The 26,444-nt window shown below is 42.8% G+C and overlaps 1 protein-coding gene across 1 annotated transcript in view; it reads left to right on the forward strand.

The window, feature by feature from the left end:
• LOC138673067 (amine oxidase [flavin-containing] A-like) overlaps positions 1-26,444 on the forward strand; it is a 141,793-nt gene that overhangs the window by 68,699 nt on the left and 46,650 nt on the right. The window contains exons 8-12 of the mRNA XM_069761648.1: positions 2,125-2,284; positions 5,889-5,985; positions 9,728-9,781; positions 19,043-19,100; positions 19,949-20,046. Of these exons, the coding sequence (XP_069617749.1) occupies positions 2,125-2,284; positions 5,889-5,985; positions 9,728-9,781; positions 19,043-19,100; positions 19,949-20,046 (467 nt within the window). The remainder of the gene's footprint in view (positions 1-2,124; positions 2,285-5,888; positions 5,986-9,727; positions 9,782-19,042; positions 19,101-19,948; positions 20,047-26,444) is intronic.

Consider the following 26,444-nt stretch of genomic DNA (forward strand, 5'->3'; position numbering starts at 1 on the left):
AATAAAAATAGATCATTCTTGCCCCATAGCTGTGCCATATAGTGCTCTGCACCGTTCATATTTCCCCATAGCTGTGCCATATAGTGCTCTGCACCGTTCATTATTGCCCCATAGCTGCCATATAGTGCTCTGCACCGTTCATTATTGCCCCATAGCTGTGCCATATAGTGCTCTGCACCGTTCATTATTGCCCCATAGCTGTGCCATATAGTGCTCTGCACTGTTCATTATTGCCCCATAGCTGTGCCCCATATAGTGCTCTGCACCGTTCATACTGCCCCATAGCTGTGCCATATAGTGCTCTGCACCGTTCATTATTGCCCCATAGCTCTGCCACATAGTGCTCTGCACCGTTCATATTTCCCCATAGCTCTGCCATATAGTGCTCTGCACCGTTCATATTTCCCCATAGCTCTGCCCCATATAGTGCTCTGCACCGTTCATATTTCCCCATAGAGCTCCACATATATCTGTGCCATATAGTGCTCTGCACCTTTCATATTGTCCCATAGCTGTGCCCCATATAGTGCTCTGCACTGTTCATATTGTCCCATATCTGTGCCCCATATAGTGCTCTGCACCGTTCATATTTCCCCATAGAGCTCCACATATATCTGTGCCATTGCTGCTGCTGCTGCAATAAAAAATAAAAAAAACACATACTCACCTCTCTTGCTTGCAGCTCCCGGCGTCCGGTCCCGGCGTCTCTCTGCTCTGACTGATCAGGCAGAGGGCGGCGCACACACTATATGCGTCATCGCGCCCTCTGACCTGCACAGTCAGAGCGAAGAGACGCGAAGACGGAGCGGCGCCGGGAAGATGAAGCGGCGCCCGGCGGCTGGAACGCGGACAGGTGAATATTACATACTTACCTGGTCCCGGCGTCCGGCTCCTTCTCCCGGACAGCTGGTCTTCGGTGCCGCAGCCTCTTCCTCTATCAGCGGTCACCGGCACCGCTGATTACAGAAATGAATATGTGGCTCCACCCCTATGGGAGGTGGAGCCGCTTATTCATTTCTCTAATGAGCGGTCCCACGTGACTGCTGAAGAGGGGAAGAGCTGCAGCACAGAAGACCGTGGGACGGCAGGGGGAGCGCCAGGATCGCTGGAAGCAAGTAAGTATGCCTCAGCGCCCTCACCCGTCGACCCTGCCACCCACCTTGACTCGAGTATAAGCCAAGAGGGGCACTTACAGCCCAAAAATTTGGGCTGAACATCTCGGCTTATACTCGAGTATATACGGTAGTTACTAATAATGTTTTTACAGTTCTCCTTATTACGGTTGCTGGATGTCTTCCTGCCTTCTACCTGAGGATTTTAATTCGGAAGCCGGTCCTTGGTCTTCGTCCGAGCACCGCACACTTATTAGATTGAACAATACCTGGGCAGGGTGAGCTGGTGTGATATTTTTTCGTTGCCTTTGTTTACTTAAAGTGGTGTTCCCATCTCCAAGATCCCTTCCCAATATGTAGTAGGTGTAATAATAATATTAGCAAATACCTTCAATTAGAAATGTAGTATAGTTCTTCTGATTCGCTATGTCTTTTTCCTCATGTGCCGGCATTGCAGGAACCTTAGGTATCCATGGTTATGAACACTAGCAACTAGCTAACTAACTGTCACTATATCAGTGGTCGTCAGCATGGATACCTAAGGTCCTGCAATGCCTACACAGGAAGATAGAGACATAGTGAATCAGAAGAACTATACTACATTTCTAATTGGAGGTATTTATTATTACACCTACTACATATTGAGATAGGATCTTGGAGATGGGAATACCCTTTTAAGTCCCCCATACAATTTAACTCTTTTGCCCGATTCTCCCATATACAGGAGTGTTCGCACTGCGGAGTGCTCCTGTCTTCTTTATGAACCGTTGCCAGACTTCTCTGATGGTGACCATATCTCTTGAAGAGCATAAAAAATAATCTGAAATAGGACATACCAGGGATTCAGCAGCCGTTAGTCTAATGTGTATGGGGGTCTTGTTATAGAGTGCCATGTTACACCGCTCCCCGTGAGCTGTATGCCACAGTGACACAAATCTCATTGATAATTGCACTGCTGTCCGCTAGAAATTGTGTGAGTAATAGCGATCAATGTACTGGTTCTATTTTTCAGGCACGGTATGTTATAAGTGCTATACCACCAGTTTTAACTACAAAGATTCATTTTAGCCCTGATTTGCCACCTATTAGAAATCAGTTAATTCAGAGGCTTCCAATGGGATCCGTAATAAAGACCATGATGTATTACAAAGAAGCATTTTGGAGAAAGCTAGGTAAACACATATTATAATTATTATACCAATATTTGTTTCACTGTATACGATTTTGAACAAAAGAGAGCTCTCAAAAAATATATATTGATCATTATTAATATGAATATCTATTAGGCATGATGGTAATCATGCTCCTCCAGTAAAATTTAGGCTGCCATAAGCAAAGCCAAGGTGTGTCTATTATTGATTTACTGTTTTGTTTGTCCATTATGTTTTATACGGACTCACTGCTTTTGTAGTGGTTGGTGTTATAGTCATTTTAATCAATTAATCTCCCGTGGTTGGGGGAGGGGGGTTTATCATTCCTTTTTTGACCCCTTAAAATATGTTGATGTGTATCTTGGCTCCCTGTAGGAGGGATTAGGACAAGATACGTACAGTAGGACCAGGATGGCACCTGTAGGTCATTGGGTATATGTCTAGTGGTCTACGCAACCCTGTGCCATACAGTAGATGGGTCTCCCATAATATGAGTGCACCAATAACAGCCAGGATAGAGCTATTCCATGGCTATAAAACCCGAGACTAAGCAACAGAGCCCATACAGCTATGGCTGTCACTTTATTGGACAAAAAGACAAGAGAGCATGCAGCTACATGATACCGGGGAAATATGGGGCTGACAAACTGCGGCTTTTGGACCACAAGACTAGGACAGAGGCTTGTGATTCAGTTCACGTCTTCTGGACTATTGTCCAGCTGCTTAGAAATTGCAGAATTTATTGAAAAAGATTGATAAAAATCAAATCAATGCATGACAGCACAGCTGTGCTGCCCATCCAAATACCATGGGTTGATTTCTATAATGGTTTTTCCATAAATTCTGCAATTTCTAAGAAGCTGAATTTTTTTCTGCATCTTATCTACATTTGGTCTTACGGATTTCGTGCTTCTACACGCCTAGAGCCAGGGTGAGCTGTTTTTTTCTTATTTTTTATTCTGGACTATAATATTGCTTTATGTATTTTGAAGTGTTTCCTGTTTTGTTTCGATCTTCAAAAATAATAAACCCGATTTGTGGCTGTTACCATTATAGTGGTTGTCTGATTTCATAGAAAAATGGCCCGCAGGCTGGGTCTGTTTCACAGTAACTGTGCTCGCTAGCGCCATCTATCCACTGCCCCCTCTGATCTTTGCTTATAGGGATATAGCATTCTGGTCCCATCTCCAGCATGTGACCTCTGCAGCCAATAACTGAGCTCAGTTACCTTGTACCATCGCCGCTGAGTCTAGTGATTGGCTGCAGCTGCCACATGTTTTACATGTGATGTTACCAATGCAGCCACGCAAATAAGGACTGGTGGAGGGCAATGGAGATGCAGCACTGGAACCATAGGGCCTTTAGGCCACAATCACACGTTCATTATTCGGTCAGTATTTTACCTCAGTATGTGTAAGCCAAAGCAAGGAGTGGGTGATAGAAACACGTCACCACTTCTGTATTTATTATCATTTTCCTCTCATTGTTCCACTCCTGGTTTTGCCTTACAAATACTAATGTAAAATACTGACCAAATACTGAATGTGAGAAGGAAGATCTAGAAGGTAAGTAGTCTTTTTTAATATTAACCCCTTCACTACCTTTGACGTATATGTACGTCAAGGTAGTGTCTCTGTGTTTTTTGTGGGCTTGCACACTGAGCTGACATCTTTTCCTGCACTTGATGTTTGATTTAATCAGCCATCAAGTGCCTTTAACAGCTATTAACCAGTTAAATCCCTTTGTCATTCATTGGCAGCGGGATTTAGCACGCGACTGCTGGAAGCGCGTCTCAAGTCCCACCCATCGACACCCCTGTCTTGTAATCTTGGGGAGCTGGTGGGTTGTCATGACAGCTGGAGGTCTGCAGAAGACCCCTGTGCCTGCTATTATGATTCTCCTGTTAATGCCGGCCAATGAGCGAGGAGATCATGATTTCTGCTATACATAGAAGGGCTGATGCATGTATAGCACAGGCGATCGGACGATCGCAGCTTTAGGTCTCCTAAAGGTACAATTAAATAAAGTTAAAAAAAGTTTTAAAAAATTTGAAAAGAATAAAAAAAACACAAGTTTAAATCACCCCCCTTTTTCCTCATTGAAAATAAATCAACTAAACAAAAATACACATTTTTGCTATCACTGCTTTCAGAAATGTCCGATCTATCAAAATATAAATTAATCCAATCGGTAAACGGCATAATGAGAAAAAAACAAAGCTCCAGAATTATGGTTTTGTATGGTGGTGTTCAAAAGTACAAAAAAAAAACAAGCCCTAATTGTGACTGTATGGCCAGAAGAATAAAAAACGTATGGCTCTTGGAAGAAGGGGAGGAGAAAGCCAAAACGCTAGATCTTTGGATAATGAAGGGGATAAAGCAGATTCAGACTGTGGACCTTATTTCAATTACACTGGACAACACCTTTAATCATTGCCCACTTCATGAGAATAAAGATAACTTTTTTCATACCACCTCAAAGCTTTGTGAAATTTTGTTGAGGCATTTACTAAATCATACACAAGAAATAACTGCAGCACCTGTATCCTACTGATGGAATTGGAATGTTTCAAGTCTTTTTCGTTTAGAAGTGATTTGGGAAAAGCAATAAAGTAAATTAAGCTGTAACTTTATTAAAGGGAATCTGTCAACTGTTAATATGGGCATACATGTTATAGAGTGCTGTGATGAGTGATGCCTGTGTGTCTCATATCAGATGTCTTATTGTGGAGAAATCCTCTTTTATCTCTTTATGTCAATGACCTCTTCCAGGCTCTGGGGAGAATGCTGCCTGGAAGAGAACTTTGCCTCCACAGATTATTTTACATGAAGGGGAGTTACCAGTGTGATGTGTGATGGCCGCTCTCTGCTCTCCTGATCTCACTGCAGAGCTGTGTGTGATTATACCTGGCACATCTAGAGGTTACTCTCAACTTCAGCTTTCATCTCACAGGCAGGCAATTGCAATATTGTTACAATATAAATACAGCAGAGCTCAGACAGCTGCAAAAAATGTCTTTGGAAGAAAACAAATTTAATTTCTCCTTTTCCGTGTTAGTTACTTGTCGCACACTGGCACGTCCCCCTTATATTTAAAATAAGCTCTCTATGCAGAGTTATCTTCCAGGTAACGTCCTCCCCATAGCCTGGAAGAGGTAATTTATTTATTAGAAAAAAATGTTTTTCTCTGAAATAAGACATCAGATCGCAGATATCAAGGTATAATTTTATTCAGCTTCCTATGACCTGCATTCCATACAGTTGACTTATGAGGCTTGATGCTACAAACAGATTCCCTTTAATTAGTAAAGGAGTCTCTAGTGGTGGAGTTTCTTCTTTAGAACCAATCAGTAAGCTCAGTTGTCCATATATCTGTATGTTGTTTGCCAACAAATGCTCTATAGAATCTCTTTGAGAATATCAAGCCTTTACCTGTATCACTATTCCCACATATTACTGGGCTGAATAAACCCTTCTGTTTCAGGATGCTTACGCATTTCAAACTGTTACATATGACGAAGACTCTGAAGTAGCTAGTATTGCAGAAACAATATAGAAATAGCTATATGGTAACTGCAAATACGTTATTTTAAGTAGAACGTAACCATCTCCTTGCTTTTCTAAAGATTACTGTGGAGCTATGTTTATTGATGATGAAAACTCTCCAGTTGAGATCGCATTAGATGATACAAAGCCAGATGGTTCATCCCCAGCAATTATGGGGTAAGAAAAGTTTATTAATCCAACATGTTAGCTATAAAAAAGTGATATGTAAGGTGGCTAGAGATTGTTTTTGAAGACTTTGCAATTGGTGGCCTATTCTTTGCTACAAATGTATTTACCTGGCACAACTCCATGCATTTTGCAGTGACTGTGTCTGGATACTTTCATATATGCATACAGGATATGTCAGCACACTGCAATTAATGAGTATATTAATTCCACTATTGCTATAGGTAAACACGTGGTCAAAATTGTTGGTACCCCTCGTTTAATGACAGAAAAACCCACAATGGTCACAGAAATAACTTGAGTCCGACAAAAGTAATAATAAATAGAAAATCTATGACAATGAACAAATGAAAGTCAGACATTGCATTTCAACCATGCTTCCACAGAATTTAAAAAAAATTAAAACTCATGAAATAGGCCGGGACAGAAATGATGGTACCCCTGAAAATAATGTGACAAAAGGGACATATTAAATCAAGGTGTGTCCACTAATTAGCATCACATGTGTCTACAATCTTGGAATCAGTGAGTGGGCCTGTATATAGGGCTACAGATACTCACTGTGCTGTTTGGTTACATGATGTGTATCACACTCAACATGGACCAGAGGAAGCGAAGGAAAGAGTTGTCTCAGGAGATTAGAAAGAAAATGATAGCAAACATGTTAAAGGTAAATGTTATAAGACCATCTCCAGGCAGCTTGATGTTCCTGTGACTACAGTTGCACATATTATTCAGAAATTTAAGATCCATGGGACTGTAACCAACGTCCCTCGACTTGGCCGCAGGAGGAAAATTCATGATAGATCAAAGAGATGAATAATACGAATGGTAACAAAAGAGCCCAGAAAAACTTCTAAACAGATTAAAGGCGAACTTCAAGTTCAAGGAACATCAGTGTCAGATCGTACCATTCGTCATTGTCTGAGCCAAAGTGGACTTCATGGTTGACGACAAAGGAGGACACCATTGTTGAAGAAAAATCTAAAAAAAAAACAGACTGGAAATTGCCAAGCCACAAAGCTTCTGGGAGAATGTCCTATGGACAGATGAGACAAAAATGGAAATTTTTGGCAAGGCACATTAGCTCTATGTTCACAGACAGAAAAATTAAGCATATCATGAAAAGAACACATTCCCTACTGTGAAACATGAAGGAGGCTTTATGTTCTGGGGCTGCTTTGTTGCATCTGGCACTATCAAGGGATTCTAGAGAGAAATGTGCTGCCAAGTGTCAGAAAGCTAGGTCTCAGTTGCAGGTCACGGGTCTTGCAACAGGATAATGACCCAAAACACACAGCTAAAACCACCAAGAATGGCTAAGAGGAAAACATTGGACTATTCTGAAGTGGCCTTCTATGAACCCTGACCTTAATCCTATTGAGCATCTTTGGAAAGGGCTGAAACATGCCGTCTGGAAAAGGCAACCTTCAAACACAAGACAGCTGGAGCAGTTTGCTCTTGAGGATTGGGCCAAAATACCTGTCGAGAGGTGCAGAAGTCTCATTGACAGTTACAGAAATCATTTGATTGCGGTGATTGCCCCAAAAGGTTGTGCAACAAAATATTAAGTTAAGGATACCATCATTTTTGTCCAGGCCTATTTCATGAGTTTTAATTTTTTTAAATTCTGTGGAAGCATGGTTGAAAAGCAATGTCTGACTTTCATTTGTTCATTGTCATAGATCTTTTATTTATTATTACTTTTGTCAGATTCAAGTTATTTCTGTGACCATTGTGGGTTTTTCTGTCATTAAATGAGGGGTACCAACAGTTTTGACCACGTGTGTACTCCGTTAAAACTTGGGGACTTAGTTAACTTTTATTGAACAAAAAGCTTAAAAGCCAACTGCGCCAAGGTGTACCTCAATATGGATGGTCTCTAAATCTAATGACAACTCTCGATGTGCCAAGACAGGCCTTCAATGAAATGAAGAGGAGATAGGAACAAGGCTTAGCTTGTAATTAAACTTTTTTGGGAAAGATAGATGGATAAGGGTGCACATCCTGGGAAGAGGCCACACACCCCAATACAAACTACAAAAAAGGGGCGCACACCAATGGGACTATTAATGCAGTATGCTAGTGCACAAATATGCTGTAGCTAGTGATGAGCGAACATGCTCAGATAAGGTTTTATCAGGGCATGCTCGGGTGCTAACCAAGTGTTTTCGACGTGCTTGAAAAATATGTTCGAGTCTCTGCAGCTGCATGTCTAGCAGCTGTCTGACAGCCCCAACACAAGCAGGGATGGCCTAACAAATAGGCAATCCATGCATGTGATGCGGCTGTCGAACAGTCACTAGACATGTAGCCATGGTGACTCCAACATATTTTTCGAGCACGTCGAAGACACTCTGTTAGCACACGATTATGCTTTGATAACACCTTATCCGAGTACGTTCGCTCGTCATTAGCTGTTGCCAATATACATAAGCGCCCTTATTTGTTTTGTTTTTTTAGCTTGAATTAGGGTTGTTACCGCCTCCTGGGTTGTGCACCCCTATCCACCCATCTTTTCCCAAAAAGGTTTCATCACGAGCATGCCTGGATCTAGTCTCTTCCCCATTTTATTTGAGGACTGCCTGGATACATGGAGAGGTGAGTCATTAGAGTTAGGGGCCATCCACATTGAGGTCACCCTGTTCTGGTTGGGTGACATTTACTCTTTTTGATAAAAAAAAAATGTTAACTAGGTATCTCATGTTTTTTTCTTATGCTGTAAACTTAGGTAGTGTACATTAGATTAACTGTGTCTGAGCCTATAGATTTAATTGGGAACAGTCAGCTAACTAACGTGTATGGGGTTGTCCTGACTGTCACTTTACAATAGATGGTGAGGTGGAAACATTGCTTTGCTCTTACAGAAGATGAGTCTGGCTGTGAAGTATTACCCTCCCCCTTGAGAACAAGTGCATGCTCATCGAATTGAAGTCGGTGTGGAGTCAGAGTATCTAGTCCAGTTAAAAGATATCTAAGCTAAGTTAAAGCTGACAATTAAGGGCTGCAGCGCGCAGCTGTCAGCTTTACCTGCGCTTGTTATCAAAAATAGATTTGACCCCACATCATTTTTTTAATCTTTTTTTTTTTTTACACAGTGCGCCGGCGTATGACAGCCATGTCAATACTTCATATGGATGTAATGGGTCCGGAAGTACCCACACAGGAATAGCATTGATATAGCTTTTACAGGATTAGCTGCGTTACATCCTTTCAACAATCTTCGTTTGAGCTGCCGAACCAGAACAGTAACGCGGACTTCCGGGAGAAGTCCATGCATGGACGTTTGAGGTCCTGTACGGACCCCAAACTTTAACATTCAGGTTAGCCCATTGCTACTAGCTAGTCCAATGTCCCTGGCCGGATTCTCCCAGCTCCGCTGCAGTTCATTGACAGGCTTCTCACTGTGTACACACATGGGTGAAAACTGTATGGGTGGGTATGAGGCGATGGGTATGGGAAGAAACTGGCAAGGGTCATACAGGTCTAGTTAGTCTCTCCCTATAGTCCACGGCCAGCTCTTCAAGCTATAATTTCTTTGCTATGCTACAGTGCTGCAGAGTAAAATGTTCATGCTAACCAACAATTGGACAGCATATATCGGATGTCAGGTTTTCTTCAAAGCTCTAAAGCTGTATCTGGGATCTGTTTTTATTAGTCGTTATTGATTTCTGACAGCTGCTGCTCAATGTTATAAAATGTCTCATCATTTATTTATTTTTATTTATTTCAGTTTTATTTTATCAAGAAGATCATCTGCCCTTACAAATCTTACTAAGGAGGAGAGGTAAGGGGCTATTTATGATAATGAACAAAGCTACATGACTTCACTCAATGGTAATAAGGCAAAAATATTATATTCATTGAGTAAGCCTACATTAATGGGATAACATCAATAAATTAGTAACATAGTTGAATATCAGAAGGTAGTGCTTTAAATCAGACATCCCCAAAGGGGTGCCAACCTGGCTTTTTATTTTTTCTGGACAGTTTATGAAAAAATCCAGGGCAATATTTTTACAGACTCATTGGAAAACCAAAATAAATCATATCATAATTGTGATATGAACACATTATTATTTATTATTATAGCGCCATTTATTCCATGACGCTTTACATGTGAGGAGGGGTACACATAATAAAAAACAGGTACAATAATCTTGAACAATACAAGTCACAACTGGTACAGGAGGAGAGAGGACCCTGCCCGCGAGGGCTCACAATCTACAAGGGATGGGTGAGGATACAGTAGGTGAAGATAGAGCTGGTCGTGCAGTGGTTTGGTCGATCGGTGGTTACTGCAGGTTGTAGGCTTGCCGGAAGAGGTAGGTGTTCAGGTTCTTTTTGAAGGTTTCTATGGTAGGTGAGAGTCTGATATGTTGTGGTAGAGAGTTCCAGAGTAGGGGGATGCGCGAGAGAAATCTTGAATGCGATTGTGGGAAGAGGAGATAAGAGGGGAGTAGAGATCGAGATCTTGTGAGGATCGGAGGTTGCGTGCAGGAAAGTACCGGGAGACGAGGTCACAGATGTATGGAGGAGACAGGTTGTGGATGGCTTTGTATGTCATGGTTAGGCTTTTGTACTGGAGTCTCTGGGTAATGGGGAGCCAGTGAAGGGATTGACCGAGGGGAGAGGCTGGGGAATAGCGGGGGGACAGGTGGATTAGTCGGGCAGCAGAGTTTAGAATAGATTGGAGGGGTGCGAGAGTGTTCGAGGGGAGGCCACAGAGCAGGAGGTTACAGTAGTTGAGGTGGGAGATGATGAGGGCATGGACTAGGTTTTTTGCAGATTCTTGGTTTAGGAATGTACGGATCCGTGAAATTTTTTTGAGTTGAAGGCGGCAGGAAGTGGAAAGGGCTTGGTTATGCGGTTTGAAGGAGAGATCAGTGTCAAGGATAACCCCAAGACAGCGGGCTTGTGGGACTGGGGAGAGTGGGCAGCCGTTTACTGTAATGGATAGGTTCGTTGGGGGGGTCGCGTGAGATGGGGAAAGACAATGAATTCTGTTTTGTCCATGTTAAGTTTTAGAAATCTAGCAGAGAAGAAGAATGAAATAGCGGATAGACATTGAGGGATTCTGGTTAGTAGGGTGGTGATATCTGGTCCAGAGATGTAGATCTGTGTGTCATCAGCATAGAGGTGATACTGAAAACCATGAGATTCTATGAGCTGTCCCAGGCTACAAGTGTAAATGGAGAAGAGAAGGGGCCCTAGAACTGAACCTTGCGGGACTCCGACAGATAGGGGGCGAGGTGAGGAGGTGGTGTGTGAATGGGAGATGCTGAATGTTCGGTCAGTTAAGTATGACGAGATCCAGGATAGGGCCAAGTCTGTGATGCCAAGGGATGAGAGGGTTAGTAGTAATAGGGAATGGTCCACTGTGTCAAAGGCAGAGGACAGGTCCAGGAGGAGAAGGATAGAGAAGTGTCGCTTGCTCTTGACAGTTAATAGGTCATTGGTGACCTTAGTTAGGGCAGTTTCAGTGGAGTTCTGTGACTGGAAGCCTGATTGTAAACGGTCGAAAGGGGAGCAGGAAGATAGATGGGAGGACAGTTCAAGATGGACGTGTTGTTCCAGTAGTTTTGAGGCATAGGGGAGAAGTGATATAGGGTGATAGCTAGATACAGAGGATGGGTCAAGAGAAGGCTTTTTGAGGATAGGTGTGATTGAGGCATGTTTAAAGCTTGAGGGAAAAACACCAGTTGTTAGTGATAGGTTGAATAGATAGGTTAGAGTCGGGATGAAGACTGTGGCGAGGTTTGGGATGAAGTGGGAAGGGATTGGGTCAAGTGCACAGGTGGTGAGATGCGATCTTGAGAGTAGAGTGGAGAGTCGATCTTCTGTAATGGTGGAGAAGTTGGTTTTCGTTAATATAGCACCATTAATTCCATGGTGCTGTGCATGAGAAATGGGTTACGTACAGAGTTATAGATATTGTTTACAGTAAACAAATGTACAATGACAGACTGGTACAGAGGGGAGAGGACCCTGTCCCTGCGGACTTACATTCTATGGGATAATGGGGAAGAGAGAGAAGATCGGGGGTGCGGCAGCTCTGGTCGTGGTGAGGTGGCAGCTCTGGTGGTGGTGAGGCAGCAGCTCGGGTGGTGGTGAGGCAGCAGCTTGGGTGGTGGTAAGGCGGCAGCTCGGGTGGTAGTGAGGCGGCAGAATGGTTATTGCAGGCTGTAGGCTTTCCTGAAGAGATGGGTTTTCAGGTTCCGTCTGAAGGATCCGAGGGTGGTGGATAATCAGACGTGTTGAGGCGTGGAATTCCAGAGGATGGGGGAAATTCGGGAGAAATCTTGGAGGGCGGTTGTGTGAGGAAAGAATAAGTGTGGAGGAGAGTAGGAGGTCTTGAGAGAATCGGAGATTATGTGAGGGAAGATATTGGGAAATTAGTTCAGAGATATATGGAGGGGATAGGTTGTGGATGGCTTTGTAGATCAGTGTTAGTAGTTTGAACTCGATACGTTGGGGAATTGGGAGCCAGTGGAGAGATTCGCAGAGGGGAGAAGCAGGGGAGTAGCGAGGAGAGAGGTGGGTTAGCCGGGCAGCAGAGTTGAGAACAGACTGGAGCGATGCAAGAGAGTTAGCGGGGAGGCCGCAGAGGAGGGTGTTGCAGTAATCGAGGTGGGAGATGATGAGGGCATACACAAGAAATTTTTTGTAGATTGTGGGCTGAGGAACGGATTCTGGCAATATTTTTGAGTTGGAGGCGACAGGAGGTGGCAAGAGTTTGGACGTGCGGTTTGAAGGACACAGCAGAGTCGAGAGTTACCCTGAGGTAGCGGATTTCAGGTGCGGGAGAGAGCTTGATGCCGATTACCGTAATAGATAGATCAGGTAGGGGGGATACGCGAGATGGGGGAAAAATTGTGAGTTCGGTTTTGTCTACATTGAGTTTTAGGAAGTGAGAGGTGAAGGAGGATATGGCTGACAGACACTCCAAGATTCTGGACAGCAGAGAGGTGACATCTGGGCCAGAGAGGTAGATCTGAGTGTCGTCCGCATACAGGTTATACTGGAAGCCATGGGACTTTATGAGTTGTCCTAGGCCAAGGGTATAGATGGAAAAAAGTAGGGGCCCTAGGACAGAGCCTTGATGGACGCCAACAGAGAGAGGGCGGGATGAGGAGGTAGTGTGGGAGTGGGAAATGCTAAATTTGTGGTCGGAAAGGTATGAGGCAGTCCAGGACAGGGCAAGGTCTTTGATGCCAAGGGAAAAAGAATATGTAGCAGTAGGCAGTGGTCGACTGTGTCAAAGGCAGAGGACAGGTCAAGTAGGAGGAGGATGGAGAACTGTCTGTTAGCTTTGGCTGTGAGTAAGTCATTAACAATTTTTGTCAGGGCAGTTTTGGTGGAGTGGTGGGGGCAGAAGCCAGATTGGAGGTTGTCAAGGAGAGAGTTAGATGAGAGGTGGGAGGAAAATTGAGCATGGACATGCTGCTCAAGGAGTTTTGAAGCAAACGGGAGCAGTGATATGAGGCCTTAGCTGAGCATAGCAGTTGGGTCAAGGTTAGTTTTTTTGAGGATGGGTGTGATGGTGGCATGTTTGAAGGCCGAGGGGAGGGTACCAGAAGATAGCGATGGGTTGAAGAGATGGGTTAAGGCTGGAATAAGCGTGTTAGTGAGGTTTGGGAGCAGGTGGGAAGAAATGGGGTCAAGTGCACAGGTGGTGAGGTGTGATTTGGAAAGGAGGTGAGTAAGCTCTCCTTCAGTGATGTTGGAGAGGGAGGTTATTAGGGAAGGGCAGAGGTTTGGTATATGGAGTGGTTGGGGTGGTGGAACAGTAAAGGTTTGCCTTGTTTGGTCGATCTTGTTTTTGAAGTAGGTGGCAAAGTCCTCGGAAGAGATGAGAGGAGTTGGAGGTGGCAATGGTGGGCGGAGGAGAGAGTTAAATGTGCTGAACGGTTGTTCTTGGTTGTAGGATAATGAAGATACAAGGTTAGTGAAATAGGTCTGTTTAGCAGAGGTGAGGGCTAATTTGAAGGCAAGTGTAGCTTGTTTGAAAGCAGTGAAGTCATCTGGCAGGCGTGTTTTCTTCCACCGCCACTCCACAACCCTGGATGCTAGTCGAAGTTTTTAGGTGAGATTGTTATGCCAGGATTGTCTATTGATTTGTCGCACTTTGCCATGCATGAGAGGGGCGACTGAGTCTATGGCTGATGTGAGGGTGGTGTTATAGAAAGTGGTGGCGCTGTCCGTGTCGTGGAGTGAAGGTAAGGAGGACAGCGGTATAAGAGAGTCTGAGAGTCTGTGAATGTCTAGGTCTGTAAGGTTTCCGCAAGGATGTGGTAATAGCTGGACATGGAGGGTGGGTGAAGAGGACAAGGATGAGAAGGTTAGTAGATGGTGGTCAGATAGGGGGAAGGGAGAGGTTGTGAGATTAGATAAGGAACAGAGGCGGGTGAAGATGAGGTCTAGTGTATGTCCGTCTGTGTGGGTGGCTGTGGAGGACCACTGAGTGAGCCCAAAGGATGAAGTAAGGGCCACATGAGCTGCATTCACTGTGAACTATAAAATGATGATAATTATAGTCAAAATGTTTTTTCAGCTTCAAAGAAATCTCGGACGCGTTACATTTTTTTTACCGACTGTCCTGAAATTTATGGACGGCTGGTAAACCTGCTTCCCAAAGAAATCCTAAAGTTGAGAGACATCAATATAGTATATGACGATTACTTGGGGTGTTTTCACATTGCATCGTGGTTCCCCTTGAGGGCATACATCTGAGGGTCCGCCTTTTGTATGCATACACTACAGAAAAACGTACACGTCAGAGCACACGTTCGCTCTACTGACACCGTTGCAGTCTATGGCCCTGTCAGCCCATACATCCAGACACCATTTTGTGGGTGATTTCGGATGTATGCCCTGATGGGGACATACAACACAATATGAAAGCACCCTTACCCTTTACTCAGCATACTCAGAACTATGAGTACACTTTAATTTAGTGAAGAACTTTGCACATCCACATTTCTTGAAGATTAAAATTCTTTTGTTCCATTTTAATGTAATAAAAGAGTATCAAAACTTTTATTCACATGATTTACAAGAAAAACTGATGCTTTTCTGTTGTGTTAAAGGGAAACTGTCAGCTGTTTTTTACTAAGAAAACTGACAGCAACATAGTGTAGGGACAGAGAACCTAATTACAGCGATGTGTCACTTGCTGGACTGCATGTTGTCATTTTCATAAATTCACTGTTTTCTCATCAGCATATCTAGCAGTGCTCAGAATGCTGAGCGCAGTATAACCATCCCCACACCAGTGATTGGCAGCTTTTTGTGTGCACTGTACATTAACAGAAAGCTCCTAATCAGTGCTGTGGGTGAGGTTGCATACAGCAGTTGACTAGGAAGCACAAAACAACTAGTCCTGTAGTGATAATCTTCTGCTGATAAAACACTGATTTTATTGAAACAGCAACACAAAGCCCAGTAAGTGACACATTGTTGGAATCTAGGTTTTCCCACTACGTTATCCTGCTCTTAAGTGTCATAACAAAAAACTTGCTGACAGATTCCCTTTAACACCCTTACCAACTTTGTTTTTGTATCTGTTGAGCCAACTTTAACCCCTTCATGACCTTTGCTTTACTGGAACTTCAAAGGTCCCATCCTTACCTTTGATCAGAGCTCTGATGCTGAGCCCGCATCTTCACGGGTGATTTAATCAGCCATCAAGTGCCTTTAACAGCTGCGGGTTCAGCTGTTAACTTGCTAAATCCTTCTGTCAATCAATGACTTGACATGCGCCGGCCGGAACAGTGTCACAAATGCCACCCATCGGCGCCCCTGTCACATGATTGCTGGGCGCCAATGGTTTGCCATGACAGCCAGGGTTTTGCAGAAGACACCGTTTATGACATTGTAAAACACCTGTGAACGTCAGCTCATGGCCAGCGTTCATAGGAGATTGTGATTTTTGCTGAGGCAATGCTGTATATATCGTAGTCAATTGGAAGATCGCAGCTTCAAGTCTTCTAAGGAAACTATTAAAATCAATAAAACTTTAAAAAAAAAAAGTTTTTAAAGTATAAGAAAACAAAAACCACAAAAGTTCAAATCCTTTTGTCCTGTCGGAAATAAAACAATTAAAAAAAATAAAAATACACATATTTGGTATTGCCCCTTTCATAATGTCTGATCTATCAAAATATAAAAGCAATCCGGTTGGTAAATGGTGTAACAAGAAAAAGCATCAGAATGATAGAATTACGGGGTGTTTTTGGTCGCCGCAACATTGCAAATCATCGTATCTACCCCAAAATGGTATCAATATAAACGTCAGCTCATGCCGCAAAAAATAATCCCTTACCTAGATCCCCCCCCCCAAAAAAAATGCTACGAGTGTCGGAAAATGTTGATATAAGCAAAAAATGTTTTTCTTACAAATGTCATCTTTTCTCCCCACATAAATAAAAAAGAACCTATACATGCTTGGTATCTGCGTACTCATACTGACCTGTGGAATCATAATGAGAAGTCTGCTTTACCATATAGTGAACATGGTAAATAGAAAACCCAAAAAACAATTGTGGAATTGCTCTTTTTTTTGCAATTTCACCACATTTGGAATTTTTTTTCCCATTTTCCAGTACAGTTGACAGTAAAATCAATGGTGTCATTCAAAAGGTCAACTCATCCCGCAAAAAACAAGCTCTCATACATCAATATTGAGGGAAAAATAAAAATGTTATGGCTCTTTGAAGAAGGGGAGGAAAAAACAAAAGCACAAAATCAGAAAATTTCAAGGTCATGAAGGGATTAAAAGGAAGCTGTGATCAGATCTTTCTATGTAATCAGAGTTCAGCATGATGTAGGGACAGAGACCCTAATTTCTGCAGTTTGTAAGTTACTGGGCTGTATCAGCCGGAGATTCTGAGAGGACTAGTAAGCCTGGAGCAATGTAGTCCTTGATATGCATTAGCTCCATCTGTCCTTGCTGTGCACTGCTGACTGTCAGATTTCTGGCTATGCACAGTGTACATATAAAGCTGCCTATCAGTGGTATAGGTGGGGTTATACAGAGTTCAGCATTTAGGGACCAGGTAGATCTGCAGCAGGTTAAAGGGAACCTGTCACCTGAATTTGGCGGGACTGGTTTTGGGTCACATGCAGGGCCGGCTCCAGGTTTTTGAGGGCCCCGGGCGAAAGAGTCTCAGTGGGCCCCCCCTTTAACACATACCACAATTCATGATTGCATATAACACAGCCATGTAGTATATAACACAGCCCACGTAGTATATAACACAGTCACGTAGTATATAGCACAGCCCACATAGTATATAACAGCCCATATAGTGTAAAGCACAGCCACATAGTATATAACACGGCCCATGTAGTATATAGCATAGCCCACGTAGCATATAACAACCGATATAGTATATAACACAGCCACATAGTATATAACACGGACCATGTAGTATATAGAACAGCCCTGCAGTATATAGCACAGCCCACGTAGCATATAACAGCCCATATAGTATATAGCACAGCCCATGTAGTATATAACACGTCCCATGTAGTATGTAGCACAGACATGTAGTATACAGCACAGCCCCCCTTCCCTCAAGAATGGCCCCATAGTCCAGTATTCACTGTTATAGTTACAAAAAAAAAACACTTCTCACCTCACAACGTGCCCGGCTGCTCCCTGCTCCGGTCTCGGCGGCTGCTGCTGCACTGCCTGACACACAGCGAGTGCGCAATGATGTCATCGCGCACCAGCAGCGGCAGTGTCAGAGGCAGAGCGGGGAATGATGGGAGAGGGAGCATCAGGTGACGCTCTCTCTCCTCCATCATTTGCTTTGAACTTTACCGGCAGACGCCGGTATAGTTCAATGCAGCAACGGGGGAGTTGGCGCTGGCGACAGGCGGGCCCCCCTGCCTCACAGAGGCCCCTTAGCGGCTGCGTGATGTGCCGCTACCTGAGGGCCCCTGGGGAAGCGGGGGCTCTAGGCAGCTGCCTGCCCCTAACTTCGGACCTGAATGGGCCCCCCTGTCTCGCCAGGGCCCCGGCACTTGCCCAGGTACGCCGGGTGCTGACGCCGGCCCTGGTCACATGGGCAGAGTTTTCGGGTGTTTGATTCACCCTTTCCTTACCCGCTGGCTGCATGCTGGCTGCAATATTGGATTGAAGTTCATTCTCTGTCCTCCGTAGTACACGCCTGCGCAAAGCAATCTTGTCTTGCGCAGGCGTGTACTACTGAGGACAGAGAATGAACTTCAATCCAATATTTTGGCCAGCATGCAGCCAGTGGGTAAGGAAAGGGTGAATCAAACACCTGAAAACTCCGCCCATATGACCCAAAACCAGTCACACCAAATTCAGGTGACAGGTTCCCTTTAAACAGTGATTTTATCAAAATTGCAGCAAGCAACCCAATAAGGAATACATGGCTGGAATGAGGGTCTCTAACACTACATTATCCTGCTCTCAGATGGGTCAGCAAAAACCTGATAAAAATCCCCTTTAAGCTATGGAAATTAATGTTTAAAGAAAAGACAAAGACACAAGATTTATGTTTCCTGATTTGATTGTCTGTTATATTTTCAAAATAAGATCTAGCGCATCAGTTTGTGAGAATATGAATGTATTTTAGCGCATTTTTTTCGAAAAATCAATTTTTATATGGAGGTTTCATTACAAACCATGGTAAATTCTTCACTTAAATGGTCTAAAAACTGAAAGGCATCTTCTAAGATTTGGGCCCTTATTTATCAAGCCTTGATGAAGAAGTGTGCTGGAGTCAGATGATTCCAGCTTAGAAGCATCAGATGAGTGGTATGTGCCTCTGTGTGCGCCTCGCCAAAAATCCTACTCCAGTCCCGGCTGGAGAAAAATGGTTCAGCAGCGGTTATCACGCCTCCTTCCTATCCAGCTCGCCCACTTTGTCAAAAATGGTGTGAGAACGCCGAGAGTCACAAAAGTTTACGCCAAAATGTTGCGACTTTTCAATGCTTTTAACTCCAGAATACCTGCCCTGGATGTGTTTCTTACATTTTCTTAGTTTTGATGTATTTGTTTTCCTGTACATAGAAAGAAAAGAATTTCTGAGTACTATGCCAAAGTAATAGGCACTGACAAAGCATTACATGTAAGTTATCTTTACTTGCTACAATATCATTGTATAATATTTCTGTTGCGATTCTTCTTCAAAGTGAATGTTTGATTTCCTAATAGGCTGAATCTCTGCATAGTTAATGTTTTATGTCAAATGCACCCAGCTGAGATAGTATAGCCGATGCCTGATACGTGCTGCCCGTGGATTGGGCAGCATGAATTACCTGACAGGAGGGAGGAGCTTTACACTGAGCTCCTCCCCCATCCGATCTACATAGAATTGTATCGGTAGTAGCCTCCATCTCCTATCTAAGTAAAAGGAAAGTCTGTCTTCATTGAATACAGATTTTTGAGAATTTTGATAATAACTGATCAATTTTGGCAGAGAAACACATTGTTCTGATAAGGTATATTACAAAGTTGCTTATTTTTATGTGTTCTCTAGATTTATCAGATAAAGCGTAACCATTGTTTTAATTTTTATCTAAACACATCAGAAGACAGCTCCTTCCAGATTTGAATAGCTTTGCAGCTTTGCCAAAATAATTATTACTTGGCAGCCATTCAGATGAATATGCTAATAATAATCCATGTAATACATGAACAGTTGAATTCTGCACACGATAAAAGGGGTTTCAGATTGTGGGACCCCAATCCTCCACGATGTCCTAATAGCATATCCTAACAGGATTTGTCCTCATGCGTCAGCCCCATTAAGAAGGACATGTCACAAAGTCATAAGGAGCCCAGTTTTGCTCTGGTCTTATTCCCACTCGCACCTTTGAGTATAATTTTTCAATGGCTATTCTTTTTTAGTTACAGTATATTTATGATTGTTATATGCCTACTGTGTACTAAATTACTATTTTCATTATTGCATAGCCTGTACATTACGAGGAGAAGAACTGGTGTGAGGAACAATATTCTGGAGGCTGCTACACCGCCTACTTCCCACCAGGAGTCATGACACAATATGGAAGGTAAGGTGGGCAAGACGGTAAAACAGGAGAAAGAGTTTTACATATGTGAATGGAATTGTGCTGAGAAGACTGACATCAGGGCCCTGGGACTCAATGAGCTGCTGTGTGTAGACCCATGACCTATGAAATGAGAGGATCTGTAATGGCTGCCATATTCTGTTACAGCCTGATCACATCAGTCTGGTGTCTGTCAAGGACGGGTCAAGTAATTTTGGAGCCCTAAGCAGATAAAGCGAATTGTGCCTCCTTCCCCCAAACGTGTAAAATCCGGTTTGCAGTATACATTTGCTATATCGGCCATGAATGCTCACATTCCCCTCCATCTGTGTCCGCTTCATGGATGGTGGCAGCATTTGGTCAAGACAAGAAATCTAACAATGTTGCGTAGCATCGCAGAGAAGGAAAATGGTCGAAAACTTCAGTATACATTGGTATGTTGCTGGCAATGATTTTTTCCACATGTGTTCAAGGTATGGATAATGTGACCAATGCCTTTAAGAAATGTTCCCTCTATGTCAACTGTTGTAAAAATGTAGAACAGTCTAAGGCTGGGTTGAGGTAAAAATTCCAGCCAGTTGTATCAGCTGTTCTAGTGGGATTTTCCTGATTTTCTTAGCTGCATTTTTCAGCAACAGTCCATTAACAGCTTATACCAGGGTTCCCCAAACTTTTTACACAGGGGGCCAGTCCACTGTCCCTCAGACCGTTGGAGGGCCGGACTATAAAAAAAACTGTGAAAATCCCTTTTACCCGGCCCCCGCCGCAATTCACATGTTCCTCTCGCTTCTGAGCGCCCGGCGCTATGCAGAAGCGAGAGTTCCTCGTCACGTGCTCATCTAGGTCTGGAGGAACTCTCGCTTCTGCATAGCGCCGGGTGCTCAGAAGCGAGAAGAACATGTGAACTGCGGCGGGGGGCCGGGTGAAAGGCCTCCGGGGGCCGGATGCGGCCCGCGGGCCGTAGTTTGGGGACCCCTGGTTTATACTGTAACACAGGGATCTCATTCTTGAAAGTTATCAGGAGAAGAGTTCAAAAAAATTCAAAGGCAGTAGATATAGTGCCTTGCGAAAGTATTCAGGCCCCCTGGAACTTTTCAACCTTTTCCCACATATCATGCTTCAAACATAAAGATACCAAATGTAAATTTGTAAAGTGGAACACAATTGTGAAGTTGAACGAAATTTATTGGTTATTTTAAATTTTTGTGGAAATTCAAAAACTGAAAAGTGGAGCGTGCAATTTTATTCGGCCCCTTTAACTTAATACTTTGTTGCGCCACTTTTTGCTGCGATTACAGCTGCAAGTATAGCCCGGTTCACTATGTAATTTCGCCGGAATTTTCTGGAGAGTTTCAAATATGTACATTTTTGGAAAGGCTATGGTATAAGCAATAAGAAAAACAATGTTTCCATTTGCCCCGAGTCCTAAGTGGCCGCCATCTTGGATTTTACAAAATGGCTGATTTACATCGATTTTTGTTAATATCTCAGCTTGTAAGTAACGTAAAACTTAAATTTTGACAGCTAAACATACATTTTGAGTACTAAGAAATGCAGTGGTATCCAAATAAATACTCTATATACGACTACAAATTGTATCGGTTTATATTTGAACAAATTTTCGAACTCGAAAAGCAGAGAGTTAATGTTTTTAACTTTTGAACAACCAGAGTGTCTTTACATATCGCCACCATCACTGTCATCATCAGTTTCATATTTGGTCTGAGTGTCCTCGTCATTCATACACTCGCTGTCACACTGACAAAGATCGGTACAGGATAAGTTATTTTTTCGGCACGAACACCTTGAAGAAGAACAGTCATGTTTGCATTGACAACTAATCATCTCGATTATTGCTTTTGGAGCTGGAAGAACATCTGTCATGGTTGGTTTCAACTGTCCATCCAACCCTTTGTGATAGCCATTCTTCTCGGGATCCAGCTGAGAATCCTGCAAAGCAATGTTAGCTTGTCCCCACACTCTGGCTTGGATATGGACTCTGAGGACATGTTGTTTTAGAGCTCCGAGTGTAGGAGGTAACCTGTCACTTTCTGCCATATGCTTGCAAAATAGATGCCATCGCAGTTCGGGAATATTCTTAATAAAAATGCCTTTTGGAGAGTAAGCAAAACATACGAAGGTAGCAAGAGTTGACAACATAGTTTTGCTCACTTCTTTTTCAGTCGAAAGCATCTGCAGAGAACTGATTACATCTGGTGTTGCGTTCATGTAAGCTTGCAGCCAGATTGCTTTGCCAATTCGAGAGAACCTTCCAGTTGTGTCAGCACCAGTGAATGCATGGAAGGCTGTCAAAGCCTTTGCTCTGTCTGCCCCTATGACTCTCCTTATTGGCTCTATCTCGATCATCCCAGAGACCATTGAAATCGATGTATTCTTCAGCATGAGGTCATAGTTAGCTATGACCAACACCAGTACATCGGTATCAGGGGAGAAGAAAACCATCCTTGCATCCGGTGGGTTTCGTTGTGTTGCCAAGACAGCTTGGTAGATCAACAGTGTGTCTGCTTCTTCGTGATTTGAATTCATACATGATGTTCTGACTCATAGTGAGTGCTGCTCGGTCAACAATTTTGGTCCTTCTTTGAGTTTCAAGGCTGTCAATCGACCCTGTTATGATCCAACGGATAGCGGAATATAATTCTGCTGGAACGTCGTTTATGTCACTAGTGACCGTTATGGTGTTTTTATCATTGACTTCCGTTGTAAAATTAGCAATGCTTTTCCTAATTAACTGTGCTGCTTTGTAGATTGTCTGCATGTTGTCTGCATCATCACTACGACATTCCATTGCAGAATTAACCATGATTTCCTCACAGGCTTCTGGTGAATAAAGAACTGCTGATTCCCTTCTGTTTTTTGAAAGACAGGATTTCAGATGTGGCAAGGCATTCATTATAATTTCTTTGAGCCACTTTCTAGTGAATGTAGGTTTGTGATTTTCCACGCCTTCTATACCAAGCATATTCAAATAAGTGGTTTCGATATCTTGTATAGATAGATATGATTGGTTCTGTGTTTGCATATCCACTAGGTTTATCAACTCTAGCAGACTTGCACGTTGTAATAAGGGTTCTTTGTGGTCTGTTCTGTTGGTACTACGTTCTCGTTGTCCATGAAAAACATGCTTTGTCCAACAGCTTTTGTGGTACCGGACGTCAATAGAATGTGCATCCCCTGGTGCAATGCATGTGTTCAGTCTTGTTTTCAGTGTTAAATTATCTGATGTTTCAATAGCTTGTTTCAACGATTTCGCTGCGTTGACTGTCCTCACATTATAAAGCTTCTCATTCTCATCGTTCTGACAAAAGAAACATTTTTCCTTATCCAGTGGCCATGTATGTGACCTCGTGAATGGTGATGAAGAGTCAGATGTTAATGAACCTGATTCGTCCATTTCAGCACGTCCTCTTTTTAATCCTCGTTTCTTGGTAATGTGGCTACCAGTAGCTAATGCATGTGCATAACGGTCCCGGGCTCGTTGTATTTGGTCGTTGTTAATTGCATTTGTGTAACAACTTCGATGGTAGACTGCCTGATGTGTAGCGATTGTGTCTTTCCTGTTGCTAATCCGTCGATGGATATCAACATAGTTGCCATCTTGTAAACTTGCCCTCTCTGCTACTATGTCCAAAACGCGCTGGTAAGACTGTATCCGAGGATTTTGCACCAACTTCTCATTGCCATTGGAAGACTGACAGAGCATACATAGCTTCCAGTTGATAGGTGCCTCACCTTCACAAGTGACTTCAGTAGCTTGTGGTTTGTCTGTCATGTTCAACTCCTGTAATAAAAGAAAAAAAAAACATGTGATTCCTGTCATTATGTATTATTATGTCAATACTAATTAATTATAAAAAACTGCTGTAGTAAATATCTAAAACACATCTGCAACTAGTAATATTGCATTTCTTAGCCCTAAAATGTATGTTTAGCTGTCAAATTTTATTTTTATGTTATTTATAAGCTGAGATATTAACGAAAATTGGTTTTACGTCAGCCATTTTGTCAAATCCAATATGGCGGTCACGTGGGACTCGGGGCAAATGGAAACATTGTTTTTCGTATTGCTTATACTATAACCTTTCCAAAAATGTATAGTTTTCAGACTCTCCAAAAAAATCCGGCGAAGGCCTAAATCAATACATAGTGAACCGGACTATAGCTTGGGGTATGTCTCTATCAGTTTTGTACATCGAGAAACTGAAATTCTTGCCCATTCTTCCTTGGCAAACAGCTCGAGCTCAGTGAGGTTTGATGGAGATAGTTTGTGAACAGCAGTTTCCAGCTCTTTCCACAGATTCTCAGGTCTTTTGCAGACTCCAATAGGTTTTCTTCAAGAATGGTCCTGTATTTGGCTTCATCCATCTTCCCATCAATTTTAACCATCTTCCCTGTCCCTGCTGAAGATAAGCAGGCCCAAACCATGATGCTGCCACCATCATGTTTGACAGTGGGGATGGTGTGTTCAGGTTGATGAGCTGTGTTGCCTTTACACCAAGCATATCGTTTGGCATTACATAGTAACATAGTTAGTAAGGCCGAAAAAAGACATTTGTCCATCCAGTTCAGCCTATATTCCATCATAATAAATCCCCAGATCTACGTCCTTCTACAGAACCTAATAATTGTATGATACAATATTGTTCTGCTCCAGGAAGACACCCAGGCCTCTCTTGAACCCCTCGACTGAGTTCGCCATCACCACCTCCTCAGGCAAGCAATTCCAGATTCTCACTGCCCTAACAGTAAAGAATCCTCTTCTATGTTGGTGGAAAAACCTTCTCTCCTCCAGACGCAAAGAATGCCGCCTTGTGCCCGTCACCTTCCTTGCTATAAACAGATCCTCAGCGAGATATTTGTATTGTCCCCTTATATACTTATACATGGTTATTAGATTGTTGCCAAAAAGTTCAATTTTGGTTTCATCTGACCAGAGCACCTTCTTCCACATGTTTGGTCTGTCTCAAGGTGGCTTGTTGCAAACTTTAAACAACACTTTTTATGGATATCTTTGAGAAATGGCTTTCTTCTTCCCACTCTCCCATAAAGGCCAGATTTGGGCAGTGTACGACTGATTGTTGTCCTATGGACAGACTGTCCCACCTCAGCTGTAGATCTCTGCAGTTCATCCAGAGTGATCAGGGGCCTCTTGGCTGCATCTCTGATCAGTCTTCTCCTTGTTTGACATGAAAGTTTAGAGGGACGGCCGGGTCTTGGTAGATTTGCAGTGGTATGATACTCCTTCCATTTCAATATGATCTCTTGCACAGTGCTCCTTGGGATGTTAAAAGTTTTGGAAATCATTTTGTATCCAAATCTGGCTTTAAACTTCTCCACAACGGTATCACAGACCTGCCTGTTGTGTTCCTTCATGATGTTCTCTGTGCTTCAAACAATCTTGAGACTATCACAGAGCAGGGGCATTTATACAGAGACTTGATTACACACAGGTGGATTATATTTATCATCACTAGGCATTTAGGACAACATTGGATCATTCAGAGATCCACAATGAACTTCTGGAGTGAGTTTGCTGCACTGTAAGAAAATGGGCCGAAAAATATTGCATGCCCCACTTTTCAGTTTTTGAATTTCCACAAAAATTTAAAATAACCAATAAATTTCATTCAACTTCACAATTGTGTTCCACTTGTTTATTCTTCACCAAAAATTTACATTTGGTATCTTTATGTTTGAAGCATGAAAAGTGGGAAAAGTTTGAAAAGTTCTAGGGGGCGAATACTTTCGCAAGGCACTGTATACCATGGAACACTGTGCAGGCTGTCATCAAGAAGAGGCTTACAATTGTCACAATACTTACATTACCTAGAACTGGACCATAAAAAATTTGATGAGAAAAAGACAAGAAAATTGGTCTGAGAAGCTACAGCAACATGAAAGAAGCTGCAGGAATTTATTTTTAAAATACTGGTTGTGTACAGCATATGATGAAAATCTTAAGTATTCTTCACGTATGGCCTGTGGGTTAGGGTGGCAAGATGGAATCCTTTTCATACAAAGAAAAACATCAAAGCCTGCTATGTTTTGCCAAAACCTACATGAAGTCAGCCAAAAGCATGTGGGAAAATGTTGTATGGTCTGATGAGACCAAGGTTGGGCTTTATGCCCATAATTCCAAAAGGTATGTTTAGCGCAAAGCCAACACTTTGCTTTACCACATGAACACCACACCCACAGTAAAGCATGGTGGAGAAAGTATTATGCTTTGGGGCTGTTTTTTTAGCAGCTGAAACTGGGGATTTACACAGTATGAAGGTGTTATGGACAGTTTGAAATATCAGTCAATTTGGTAACAATACCTTAATAAATCTGTTAAAAAGCTTAAAGGGTAACTATGCCTTCATGTAACTATTCAGAAT

This window comes from Ranitomeya imitator, chromosome 3 (genome assembly GCF_032444005.1).
Source record: "Ranitomeya imitator isolate aRanImi1 chromosome 3, aRanImi1.pri, whole genome shotgun sequence".
NCBI lineage: Eukaryota > Metazoa > Chordata > Amphibia > Anura > Dendrobatidae > Ranitomeya > Ranitomeya imitator.